This window comes from Rhinolophus sinicus, chromosome 18, assembly GCF_057876585.1.
Source record: "Rhinolophus sinicus isolate RSI-liver-muscle chromosome 18, RSI-T2T, whole genome shotgun sequence".
NCBI classification, from domain to species: Eukaryota; Metazoa; Chordata; class Mammalia; order Chiroptera; family Rhinolophidae; genus Rhinolophus; species Rhinolophus sinicus.
This window is the reverse complement of record NC_142518.1, coordinates 9108498-9122785: the sequence shown is the minus strand read 5'-3', so window position 1 is coordinate 9122785 and position 14288 is coordinate 9108498. Positions and strand designations below refer to the sequence as shown.

Genomic DNA, 14288 nt, shown 5'->3' with positions numbered 1-14288 from the left:
TCATATCATATCATATCATATCATATCATATCATATCATATTATATTATAGGAAAATAAGACCGGGTCTTATATTAATTTTTGCCCCCAAAGACGCATTAGAGCTAATTGTTGGGCTAGGTCTTATTTTCAGGGAAACACGGTATTTATACAGTATACTGCCACCAGACAAATTGTAAAGTTCATAATTTGACAGAGAAAGAACTAAAGTTAAATAAAGGGTAATGGTGATTCACCTCTGCAACAGACAGTACTAAATGTTCCAGGGCAAAGAGAACTCTCAGCTTTTCATCTCTCTGTCTGCTGTGCATGCGTGCACACTGACACCCCCCCGCACACACACATTGTTTCTCACATATACACCTTCGGAAAATTTTAAGTATTGCAACATAAAGAGAATAGAATTGTTACTCATAAAACAGAAAATTCCATTAACTTTCTTTTCTCTCTTGGCTGGTGAAATGACCAATAGGTCAGAAACTGTTTTAAGGTTAACAAATATGAAAAAAATTCTAGCTAGATTCAGGATACAGGACAGAATGATGGAATCAGAAGATCCATGGTACTATGGATAGGGAGACTGAACAAGTCACTCTGGGACTGATTTTCTTCTCTATAAAATGGAGATACGGTCTGCCTACCCACAGTCATGAAGATCAAGGACATTTTGAAAATGTTAAACACTATGCAAGTAAACTTTTATTTAAATAAATTAAGAATGCTACCCATGAGTAGAAGACTAAATTTTAATTGACCTATTAGTTAATCAGTTGAGAAAATCTTGGAAGTATATTGTAGTTATTATAAATGTGCCTAGAATTCAGATAAAGGTTGAAAAAATACTGAAGTATTCTGATAATGAAAACTAGAGACCAGTTATTAACTGGGTGTCATAATGTTCAAAAGCAGCAAATATACAACTCTTGAATATTATAGTAGTTTAAAACCTCTTAATTTCTCTAGGTCTCTTATTTCTCCAGCTCTCTAAGCATGGATTGACTTAAAGTTCTTTTGGGGTCCTGGATGGGCATTTGCATTAGATCAACCATTTCTATTGGCTGGACTGTGCAAATGTCAACAATGGGAGTGATCAGGTGCCTAAACAACAAAATATTCCTTTAAGGGCATCCTCTGCTCATTGGCCACACCTACTCTGAATCTCCACTTTCCAGTGAAGCTACCTGGTGAGAGGGAGAGGCAGGTGATCTTTTAAAATAGGATTAAGCCACTAGCTGAAGTAGTGATTCTCAAAGTTCAGCAAGTATCAAAACCAGGGAGGGCTTGTTAAAACAGGGATTGGGCCCCACCCTTAAGAGTGTCAATTCATGGATGGCATCTGAGAATCTGCATCTGTAACAAGTTGCTACAGGATGTTGGTGCTGCCCTTTGGTCCAGGGACCACACTTTGAGAACCACTGGTGTACTGCAGGGGTTGGCAAACTTTTTATGTAACGGGCCAGATGGTAAATATCTAAATATCCTGCACTTTGAATGCCACATATGGCCTCCATTGACGATTCTTCCTTGTTTGTTGTTTTTAGCAATCGTTTAAAAATACAGGAAAAAAAACATTCTGAGCTCGAGGACAGTACAAAAACAGGACTTTGCTGACCTCCCCTGTGGTGTAGAGAGGGAAGGTGCTTTTCTGCTTCAGCTCCTAGTCTTCAAAAGCTGGATTCGTATGCTGGATATGCAAGAGACATAATATCTTAGATGATATATCGCTCAACTCATCTATTCAGGTCTTTTTTCAATATTCTTTAATAACATTTTATAGTTTTCTCCATAAAAGAAAAAGCCATATATTTCTTCAGTTAGATTATTAGGCAGTTTAGATATTTTTGTGTTGCTATCACTAGACAATACTGACAAGATTGGCAAACCTCATACCTATTATTTTCCTCGCCATATTAATAACGAGGTTATTTTATATATTGTAGAATTGAAGAATAGTGGAGATCACTGTCTTTTTCCTGACTTTATGGGAATTATTTTGAAGTTTCACAATTAAACATAATATTTTCCGTAGGTTTTTAGAAGATACACTTAAAGTTATGTTTTCCTTGTTTTCAAAAAGTTTTGTTCGCTTTTTCATATAGTTGAATTATAGCCAGTGTGGTTTCTCTCTATCGAAATAAACATCTTCCCTCATTTAATTTTGTTAATGCACATAATGTTTGTATTGGCTTAAACAAATACAGAAAAAAGAAACAGGAACAGACCTGGTTACCTAAAGAGAAAAGAGGAGAAGGGAGTGAAGAGGCACAAGAGATGAAAGACACTTCTGAATGTTTATCTTTTTATGGTTTTGAGATAGTTGAACTGTACCTATTCAAAAATTTAATTGAGAAGCATTATGTTAATATGGTAAATTCCTCTGCTACATTTTTAAATTCTGAATCATCTTTGCATTCCGGGGATTAACACAACTGCTTTTGCCTTATGTGTACACATGCGTCTTTATGGTGGCGGGGCGGGGAGATTGGTAAAAATCTACCCTGTTTCCCCCAAAATAAGACCTAGTCGGACAGTCAGCTCTAATGCATCTTTTGGAGCAAAAATTAATATAAGACCCGGTCTTATTTTACTATAATGTAAGACTGGGTCTATATAAGACTGGGTCTCATATTAATGTTTGCTCCAGAAGATGCATTAGAGCTCATTGTCTGGCTAGGTCTTATTTTTGGGGACACTGGGTATGACTATCAATTCAATTTCTTTAATAGTCACTGATCTATTTAGGTTTTTTTACTTCTCATTGAGACAATTTTTCTTTTCCCCAGAAAGTTTTACATTTAAGTTTATTAAATTACTGTGATAACACTGGTCATTGTATTATTCTGATTTAAGAAAATCTCTTATCACATCTATAATTATTGCCTGCTTTTGTTCCTAGTGTATGTCTTTGCCTTCTTCCTTTCTTAATTGGTCATCCTAGGTTTGTCTATTTTACTAGCCCTTGCAAAAAAAACAGCTTGTGTTTATTATATCTACTATCTTTCCCCCATACCATTAACATCTGTTCTTATTTCCTTCCTCCTACTTTCTTTGTATTTACTCATGTTCACTTTGTGGCCCCTTGAATTGAATCTTTAGCTGATTTTTATTAGGACCTCGTCATTCTAATGAATGCATGTAAGACCACAGGTATTTTGCTGTTGCTCAGCTTTAAGTATTTTGTAATTTCCATTGTGCTATCCTCTTTAATGCACAGGTTATTTAGCAAAAGAACTACAAACGTTGCTAGGAAGTTGTTAGTCTATAGGTTATCTAGAGGTGTCCTATTTTAGTTTCTTAACATTTGATTTTAAGTACCTGTTTATTGTGACTTCTAATATAGTTGTTTAATGGTGTGAGAACATGTATGATCTAGCTACTATGGAATTTCTGAGACTTATTACTGACGTAGTATGTGGTGAATGCTTGCAAAAGCTCCAAGAGCACAAATATATATTCAAAATTATGTATTCTCTATTTGTTGGGTAGGAGAGACTATAAACTCAATATACATACACATACAAACATACATATCTATTATCAACTTTGTTCATTGTAGTGGTAAAATCTGAAATCTTAAGGATTTCTTGCTTGCTTGTTCTGTGTATTTCTGAAAGAGGTTTGTTAAAATCATTCAATGTTTGTGGATTTTTTGAGTTTCCCTTATAATTTTGGAAGTTTTTGCTTTATGTATCTTAAGGCTAAACTGTAAGATACTTTTTTATGTTCCTAATTGTTGTATCTTTTTAGGGGTCCTTTTATTACTAGTAGCACCCCTTTTTATATGTATAGGTTTTCACCCTAAATAATATTTTGTCTAATGAAAATATAGCCAACACAGGATTACTTTTGGTTAATATTTGTTTTATACATCTTTTTCCATCTCTCTCTTTCTTTCTTTCTTTTTTATTTTTATTTTATTTATTTATTTTTTTTTTAAGGAGGGCGCAGCTCACAGTGGCCCATGCGGGGATTGAATCCATCTCTTTATTTCTAACCTTTCTACATTAATTTATTTTAGGTTATTAGTCTCTTATAGGCAGCATGCAATTAAGATTTTAAAAATCTACGCTGGTAAGAAGTATATATTTGTTTATATTTGTGGTAACTATTGATAAAGTTGGATTATTTCTGCTGTTTCACTCTGTGTTTTCTACTTACTATGCTGGTTTTTTCCCTCCTTTCTTGATTCCTGCTGTAGAGATGATGTTTTCTTCATTCACCTTTTCATTCTTTCACTGGTTTAGAAATTAAATATTTTGTTTCTGTCTCTCAGTGCTTACCCTAAGTTTAAATATTCACACTTAATCGACAAAATCTAGTTAATATCTCTATCCTCCTTCTGAACAAGTCTTGTAATGTTTTGCCTCAATCTCCCCATTCCTATTATTACTGTTGTTGATTTTTTTTTACTAACAACATTAATTCAGATCGTTTCTTTACTAATTTGCTCACCAGTTTCTTTGCTTTTCATTGCTCCTTGCATCCCGCTACTTCCTTTTGGGTTCTATTATTAGTAAAGGAGTCTAATAGATTTTTTATTAGCAATGGACTGTCAATCTTTGCATGCCTGAAAAAATTTTATCTTCACTCTAGACTAAATATTCTAAAATGGCAGTTATTTTCCTTTGTTCTTTCAGAAAATTATTTCACTGTTACCTGGCATTAACTGTTGCTGATAAGAAATCAAGTACCGGTATCAGTCTGATATTTGTTCCTTTGTAGATAATCTGTCATTTTTCAGCAGTTGTTACATTTTTCCTTTGTCCTTGGTGTTTTCAGTTTCATTACGATATGCCTAGGGATTAATTTATTTTTCTTTATGATGCTCAGATTTTGTTATGCTTCTTTAACCTGAGGATTTGATGTCTTTTATAAACCCTGGAAAACTATCAACTATTACGTCTTCAAATAGCACTGTCTCTATTTTTTTTCTTCTGGAAGTCCTATTAGATGTATATGGGTTTCTCATATGTCTTTTATTTTCACTTACATATTTTTATGTTTCTCTCCAATGATCTTGGTACACAGTAAGTGCCTGTATAAAAACTTAAAAAAATTATCTGTAAATGTCTTATGTTAATTGTGAATATATAGCAGTATAATGGGAAAAGAAGAGCTTCTGTAAATCATAGCCCAACTAGTACATATAAAGTAACTAATATCAAAATAGTTGTATACATATACACCAAACCTCTATAGTCAACACAAATTCAGCTAAAATAGTTTAGACTGAAATGAAGCAATTTTTTTGTTCTCCCATTCCTTGTAAAAATGGCTGTAGGGGAAAATTTTTTTAGGAATTTCTGTGAACTCTACCCACCTCCTAGAGATCCCATCAAACCAAAATTCTTGTCAGTTTAAATTTTTACTAATAAAAAATCATTCAAATACTCTACTATCGAGATGGCACAGATTTGGTAAATAGACCACTCTTCTCATGCAAGCTTTTCAACTGACAATTGAAGTGACAATATTCTAGTAACAGAGATCTTAGAAGTAACAACATTCTAGTAACAGACTCTTTAAAGTTGCATATTCCACTACACATTCAAGATGAGCATATATGAAGAATAGGTCAACAACATAAAGAGAGGAGTCAAAAATATTTGCCAGGTGCTGATAAAAGTTACACTGAAAATAAAGATTCAGAAATAAGCAGGTATCTCTAAAGAATGAAATAAATGAACAAATAGAACAGAAACAGATCCATAGATACAGGGAACAAACTGAGGATTACTAGATGGGAGGGGGGTGGGGGCTGGGTGAAAAAGGTGAAGGAATTAAGAAGTAACAAAATAGCCATGGGGATATAAAGTACAGCACATGAAATATAGTCAATAATAATGTAAAAACTATAGTGCCAGGTGGGTACTAGACTTATTGGGGGGATTACTTCACAAATTATATAAATATCTAACCACTATGTTGTATACCTGACACTAATATAAAATAAAATTGAATGTCAACTATAATTAAAAAAAATAATGGAGGTATATAGTACAGTGTAGGGAATATAGTCAATAATATAATAACTATGTACAGTGTCAGATGGATAGACTTATTGGGATTATTACTTTGTCACTATGTTTTGTACACCTGAAACTAATAAAAAAATAAAATTTTTAAAAATAAGCAGGTCTACCAATTCTCTATCCCATCACAAATATATCACTCAAATCTCCATGTGAAGTTACAATCTTATATTCTCTACAGCAGAGGCTTGATATATTTAGATATGATAAAAATTAATAAATTCTTAAGATCTTTTCCTGTTGTTCTGATCATAACAACTTTATCTGTCTTTGAAAGGCTTTCTCTCTTGGGGATAATACATTACACATTAGTTATGAGGACTAATTTATGATCACCCACCATATGCTAGCTCAAAAGAGAGCTAGGTATTCCAGATGCAAAAATGAATAAAGCCTGAGCTGATCCCTTGGATGGTTCATAATCTAGAGCTTATGTAAAATATCCAATAGTGTAGTTACACTTTAAATGCCATTTTCCTTTCCCATCCTTTCCAGAGAGGGCAGTTGGCAAGGACAATCCCTGTTCCATGCACTCTTTACCTACAGTGTTCCTTCCATTCACTGCTGAGCTTCCTGTCCTTGAAATTCCCCTGAGATCCTCTATGATACTACAGTTTCCTGGTTCTTCTACTTCTCTAACCACTTTGTCTCCTTTGGCCTAATAAAATGAAGGCATTCCTCAAGGTTAATTGCTTAATTAAAAAAAAGACAAAGACTTCTTTAAAATTAAGGATTTACCACTAAGACCCCACCAAGGGAAAATCTAGAGGTTATACTTTAGATCAAATGATGATTCCAGATACAAGATCTGAAACTCAAAAAGGAATGGTAAATAGAAATATTAGTAAACTTATGGTAAGTAAACAAATACAGATACATAAAACAATAATAAATTGGGGGGAGGAGTGAATATGGGGAGTCAGGTTAGAACTACACAATGACCATATCTTTCAGGGAATAGAAGAGGAAATACTCCTAACTCATTTTATGAAAACTGCATAATTTTGATGTCAAAAATGAACAACAAAAGTACAAGAGAGGAAAATTACAGGCCAGTTCGTGAACATAGATGCAAAATTCCTAAATAAAATGTTAACTGAATCCACCAATATATTTCAAAAACCTGATTAATATAATCTGCCATACTAACAGATTAAAAGAAAAATACCAAGTGAACATCTCATTAGACACAATAAATGTGTTCAGTAGATGAAGAAAATGCATCTACCCTGTTTCCCCGAAAATAAGACCTAGCTGGACCATCAGCTCTAATGCGTCTTTTTGCTCCAAAAGACGCATTAGAGCTGATGGTCCAGCTAGGACCTGGTCTTATATTAATTTTTGCTCCAAAAGACGCATTAGAGCTGATGGTCTGGCTAGGTCTTATTTTTGGGGAAACACGGTAGTAAAATTCAACCATCACTCATAATTGGAACAAAACAGCAAACGACAACCAAAATGGCAAACCAGGAATAGAAGGAAATGTCTTCATTTTGGTAAAGGTTCTCTACAGAGATCAAAGTACTTAACGGTGACATGTTCGGGGTTATCGTTCAAAGATCAGGAATAAAACAAGCAAGCTTTTATCACTGCTTCTACTCAACACTGTTCTAAAGGTTCCAGCCCATGTAAAGTAAAAGCACTGAAAGATGTAAGAATTGGAAAGTTAGAAAATTGTCATTATTTCAAGGTGATATTACCGTCTATGCAGAAAGCCCAAAATAATCTAGAGATATTATCAAAATTAATAAGAGTTAGCAAGGTTTCTGAATTCAATATTAATGTAAAAAGTTAAATGCACTTTCTATAAACCAGCAATCATTTAGAAAATAAATTCTTAAAGGACACCATTTAAACAAAAATTTAAATAATAAAAGCAAAATTTTAATTAAAAAAATGTAAAGTATCTGGGAATAAATTTAACAAAAATAGGTTAACCTTTATGGAGAAAATTATAAATCTTTCAACAAGAAAGACTTTAGCAGGTAGAACTCTATACCAGGTTTTTGGATAGGCCAAAGTTGATTTTCTGATTTAACCCAATTCCACTCAAAATCCCAACAAAAGCTTTTTATTTTTTTCATAAACATGATAAGCTGATTCTATAATTTATATGGAAGAACAAAGGGCCAGGAAGAGCCTGAAGAAGTGATTTTCATGGAAGTGGAAACCAAATGGCCCACAGAGATATGAAGAAATGCTTAATCTTGCCGGTACTCAAAGAAAGGCAAATTAAAACCACAATGAGATATTCCAACAGCCCTATCACATGGGAAAAAAACTAACAAAACAAAGAAAAAATAGCAATGCCAAATTTTAGGGTCTGGAAAACCAAGGACATTCAGATACTGCTGGTTAAAATGAAAACTGGTAGTCACTTTGGAAAATCATTTGGTATTACCTAGTAGAGTATTTGCTTATTCTGTGACCCACCCATTTCACTGTTGGGTACAAACCCTACAACAGCAGTTCTCAAACTTTTTGATCTTAGGTCCCATTTTACACTCTTAAAAATAGCTGAGTACCCTAAAGAGCTTGTTTGTTTATATTGGTTACATTTATCAGTAGTTACTGTACTAGTAGGTATTAAAACTGATTTAAAAAAATTGACACGAGAACATACCAGCACACATTCCATCAGCTGTCAGAGCAACGATATCACACTAGCGTAACCTCTGGAAAAACAACCACCGTACGCTTGTGAGAGAATGACAATGAAAAAGGAAAATGATGTTTTAGTGTTATTATGAAAATAGTTTTGACCTCTCAAACCCCTTGAAATGGTCTCAAGGAACTACGGTTCCTGCACAAACATTGAGAATCACTGCCTTAGAGAAACTCTAGATACCAGATATGCGTAAGAATGTTCACAGCAGCATTGTACATAATAGCAAAACGTAGAAATAACTCAACATCCATCAACTGGTATATTCATTCTGTGCACTATTACACAGCTATAAAAAGGAATCCATGACAGTACAGTTATATTTGACAATATGAATGACTGAGCAACAAGCAAGTCATGGAAAAATATATTCAGCTTTTATTTAAAGTTTAAATGAGGTAAACTTAAAGTACTGGTGAGGAATACATCACAGGTGGTGAAGCTAATGAAAAGCAAGGGAATGAGTAACACCAAATGCAGGACAAGCAGCTGCCTGGTGGGGCACAGGACGGATGAAGGACAAATGCAGGATAAGCAGGGATAGGGGTACCCACCCAGGAGGTTCCATTTCTTTGGCTGAAAGCTGAGTACATGGGTGTTTATTTTATTCATGTTTTACACATTCTGTACATAAAAGATATTTCTAAATTTAAAAATAATAAGACAACAAAAATTAAAAAACTAGAAAAAGTCAATGGAGAGGAAATTATTTAACTTAACAGCAATGGAAGAAACCACAAATGAATGGGAAATTGCGAATACATTCAGAGAATGAACAAAGTAAGTAACATAAACAAGAAAAGCCCAAACCAATTATAAAGTCATACTAGTGAAAAAAAATTAAACTACAAGTGGATGTAAACATGAAAAGTTTACTCTCACTAGTCATCAAATGCAAAATCTAAAACCACCATCAGTTAAGAAATGAGGACACTAAATATAGATAAGGCTGTCGTGAGACTAACACATACATATGTGCTGGTGGGAGTGAATCTTGGTGCAACTTCTATAGAGGAAAGTTTAACACATATGAAACAAAGTGTCTTAAAAATACACTACTAAAACCAGTAATTCTACATTTAGACATGAGTCTGAAGGAAATAATCTGCACAAAACGTATTAACAAAAAACTGGGAAGAATATAAATGTCCACAAAGGGACTTTTTAAAAGACAAAACTATCTTTTATTTGTAGAACAGACTATTAAATGGTAAAGTGTTGCTTACTTCATAAATATGGGGAAATAACATGTCAGTAAAATAATGCAACACAAAATTACATACAGGATGGTCTTTTAACTATGTTTTTAAAAATGTGTAGAAAAAAAGACGGGGAAAAAAGCATCCTCTGTTAGCAGAGCTATCTGTGGATGGTGAGCTTATGGGGAGTTCTCAGACGTTTTTGGTATCATCCAAATTCATTTAAATGAATTCATATACATACTTGCAAAGTCAGAAAACAAACCTAAAATAACACCCCACAAACCTCTCCAAACTGACTACATAAAGCACAAAGGCATCGCTTAGGTGTCCAAGGCTCTGGACACTCCAGGGCCCCCGTTCTTAGCCACGTGTGCTCCCCCGCCCTCCCTAGGCTCCTCGGAGTGGACTTCTGAGGGCTTCCTGAAGGTGCCCCCCCCCACCCTCTCACTGCAGGGCCTTAGGTCACACTATTGGATCCGCCTGGTTCACATTTTCCACCTGGCCAAGCTCCACCATCTTCCAAAGTCCATGAGAAACACCACTTTTCCTGTGATTTTTTTTCTAACTCTGTGCTAACCTAGCCACCCCAATCATATGTGATTTTCCTTATCTTTGACTCTTACAGAAATGATGGTAGCACTCTTACTACTCTTGATATAATTTGCCTTAACTTGAACAGCTCTGTTTTAGCGCCTCTAACTAGATTCTAGTGGTTCAGGAAGGGGCTCTATCCTTCTTCAGCACTTTCTCTAATATTGACACACAGTTTCCCAGAATTAAGCACATACTGAGTATTTGAGGAACTGAATAAATTATTGTCACAAGGGATTAGTCTCTGGCCTTGGCCACAAGAAGGAGGAAGAGAGAACAGGAAATGTTGTTCATTTGAAACTCAGCATGGAATTTCTCACAGAAACAATGAAGAAAAGAGGACCATTAATGATGCATCAAGCAATAATGGACTTGTATTTTATTCTTTTGCCAGTTATCCATAATTGGTAACTTAATTTCTATGGAAACAGAAATGTGCTTGGGATTCCCAAGAATCTACCTCCAAAGAGTTTTCTGGAGTACAGCCAGTGCTTTAAGTGATATACTTGCAGATAGTAAATATCTTCCTTTAGGAAAAACATTGCGATTGCTTAAGTTTGCCTTAAGCTCTTCTGAAACAAAATATTCTAAATGGCAACACAAAGGGTGACATAAAAGAGGAATGAGGAAAGTGGATGTTCTAAATACCTGAGTTAATTTCTAAAAAGTAAACTTGAAAGGGAGAACACAGGTAAATCAAAACCCCTTTCTGTCACCTTCCTACTCTACCTTTACTTGATGCTCTCTTTCAGGAAACAACTGAAAGTTTAAGGGGAGAAAGTATTTAAAGGTTTTTATTTCCCTTTCTCTTGCAAGTCTTTAAATTAAATTTATATTTACAACGGTTGTGCAGATAACCCACCCACGTGCATTCACACATACCCAAGTGTGTATATTTAAGGACAAAACCCTCCCTATACTTAATGCCATACTGTGCTCTACTTAGAAATAACACTTGTCTTTATGAGACATATTGTGAGGGCTGCTCTTTGCCAGATTTTGGTGGTGGAGGGAAGCCAGTTAGGAGAGCTCTTAGTACTACAGACTTGGACTAATCTCCCTATGTATATATTTAAGCACTGCTATCTTCATTCAAAGAGTATGTATTGAGAACTGTGCTAGGTATACAGAGGTGAGTCCAACTTTGCCTTTAATGTCCACAGGTTGCCCAGACCTACATACGTTCTACCGGAGGAAATGAACAATAAGTAAACAAATGAACAAGATAACTACGGCCTATGGTAAGACTTGCAAAAAAGACAAAAATAAACAAGACAGGTAGGCTATTTAATAATCAGCAAAGGCTTCTCAGGCACATTTAAACCAAGATGGGAAAGAAAAGAAGGTCCCAGCCATGCACACTATCTGGGTAAGAGCCTTCCGGACAGAGAGAAGTAAAAAGGTCCTGAGATGGAAACAGACTCAGTCTTTGAAGAACATAAAAGAGGCAGTGTAGCTGGTCGTGTTTTTCAAACTGTGGGTCACGTTAGTAGGTTGTGATAACAATTTAGTGGGTCACTGCATCAGGAAGTCATAGATTTTCAGAATAAGGATTATTTAACAAACTTTTGCTTCAGTTTTGTGTGTGCACGTGTACTGGATTGCAATGTATAATACGTTTCTTACTGTGGGCAGTGATGAAATCTGTACTAAGCAAGTAGGGACAGGTGAGGATGGAGGAGTGGGGAAAGAATGAGAGTGTGTGCATGGCCTTGCATTGTAGGTCATTATAAAGAACTGGGATTTTTTAATTCTAAACAAAGTAGGGAGGAAACGAAGAGCTTCAAGATGGGGAATGACATGACAATTTGACAGGATGGTGTTGCCAAAAGATTACTATAGTGAAATTCAGAAGACCTGAGCACCAGCCCTTGGCCTAGCCACTAATACCAGGGATTTTAGGCAAATCATTTAATCTCTCTAACCTTACTTTCTTCATTTTAAAAATAAGAAGATTGGGGCAAGATGATCTTTAAGACCTCGTCTAGCACATTTCTATGACTATATTCTTCTTCCTCGCTTGGGTGTAAGTAGAAGAGTATTGGGGAGACACTAGCTCATTATATCAAGTTCTGGGGTCTTAAAATATTATAAACTGTGTAGCTATAAGAGTCACATTTCTATAGAAAGCAATTTTAAAATTATTTCTTTACTGGAACCAGCTGTATTATTAGAAGTGAGATCTCGGAGCTAAAAGTGAATCAAGTGCTTTTGCAACTCTCTGATGCAAAGTTTGGGATGTGAAGAAAATTGACAGGGAGGGATGAAAAGGTTACTGACCATGTTATTTGGAACAGATTTCCTTATTTGTTCTAGGTCATCAACTGACATATAATCTAAGGGCAACCTAAAATTGCAGGGAATCTCTCTGCTTAGCACTAAAGTCAACCCTAACTCCTTTCACAGTAACCAAATGACTATTGAGGCAAAATAGTCATTTTGGTTACTATGTGACCCCATGCTGGACAGTTCGATGTCCTCCTAATTATTAAGCCTCCTAATTATTCACATTTTATATCTATGTAAAAACAGAGGCTCAGAAAAGACAAGTAAGCTAATAAGTGGCAGGGTCAGGATTAGAATACTTATACCATATTTATATCAAATTATCCTGCATGTTTTAAAAAATTACTGTACATGGATTAAATCATCAGTCAAATACTGGACAACTCAAGTATCTGTGACATCTGGATACAGAATGTTCAAGCAATACATCAATTCTGGACTCACAGGTACTTTGCTAGGTTCAATGTGGGATGAAAAGAACTTGTTCCAGCACTGGAGGGCCTACTCCGTGGGCAGCATGCTGGGTTGTCTGATGTAGAATTAGGCAAAACATCCAAGGAATCTGGAGCCCCAATTAAGTACACAGTGAGTGAATACTATTATGGCAGTGTCCAGGTTCATTTTCGTGATTGCTGCTGGTGAAAGGTCAGCAGAGGAACCGTGGATTGGACAGTGTCACCAGTACCGTGCGCTTAGCAAGTGTCCTGCAAGTTCCATAAACTCGAGATGCTAGGTAGAAACTCACCGATTTCCAACTTACATTAGCCCTTTAGCAAGCAATGGACGCATCACCTGCCCGATTGGAGCAGCGTGCATGGCACGTTACGGAAAGGAAAACCTTGGAATCATGCAGGGCACCGCCCCTGTGAGGGTCGAAATGGTCCCTAACGCTTCCCACAGACACCAGCAAACACTCCAGCAAAGTTGGGGACGCTCATTGCACACCGAGGACATGACACCCACCTGTCAAATACTCCACTTCGAACCTCCGTCGGGTCTCAGAGATGAGCTTGGCTTTATTCTGGGCTTGACACTGGAAGGAAGACAAGACACGCTTAGACACCAAGCGCACCATTCCGCTTCCCCTCGGCCCAGCCCACCTGCACCTGGGAGCGCGGCCACCGGCCTCAGAGGAGGATTCGGGTCTGAGGTGGGAACCGGCAACGGTGCGGTGCGATCGGCTCCTCACCTCGGCCATGGTCGCGGGCGCGGACGTGACTGCAGTCGCTATCGCCACTTCCACAGCTGCCGTCCCAATATCACATCACCCACCAGGCCAGCCCAGAGGTAAAGAGCGAAGGGCGGGAGGTGGAGGCGGTCGCGTGACACCGGAAGGCGGGCGGAGGCGTCGCAGAGCTGCCCAATCCAATACAGCCGCCTGAGTCTCGAGGCGGGACTAGGCTCTCAGCCTGGCTTCCCATTCGCTTCTTGTTCGCACCCCCTGCTGTTCCCTGCACTGCGGACCCCACCCCCGCCAGCCGCCGGATCGCGAGCGCTTCCCCCGCGGAACCCC

At 36.7% G+C, this 14288-nt stretch overlaps 1 protein-coding gene across 2 annotated transcripts in view; it reads right to left on the bottom strand.

The window, feature by feature from the left end:
* MOSPD2 (motile sperm domain containing 2) overlaps nt 1–14104 on the bottom strand; it is a 45013-nt gene extending 30909 nt beyond the window's left edge. For both annotated transcript variants that reach the window (XM_019746332.3, XM_019746331.3), the window contains exons 1-2: nt 13965–14104; nt 13739–13808 (exon numbers count right to left, since the gene is read on the bottom strand). In XM_019746332.3, coding sequence (XP_019601891.3) covers nt 13739–13808; nt 13965–13973 — 79 coding nt within the window. In that variant the 5' untranslated portion in view covers nt 13974–14104. The remainder of the gene's footprint in view (nt 1–13738; nt 13809–13964) is intronic.
* Nucleotides 14105–14288: the final 184 nt, after the last annotated feature.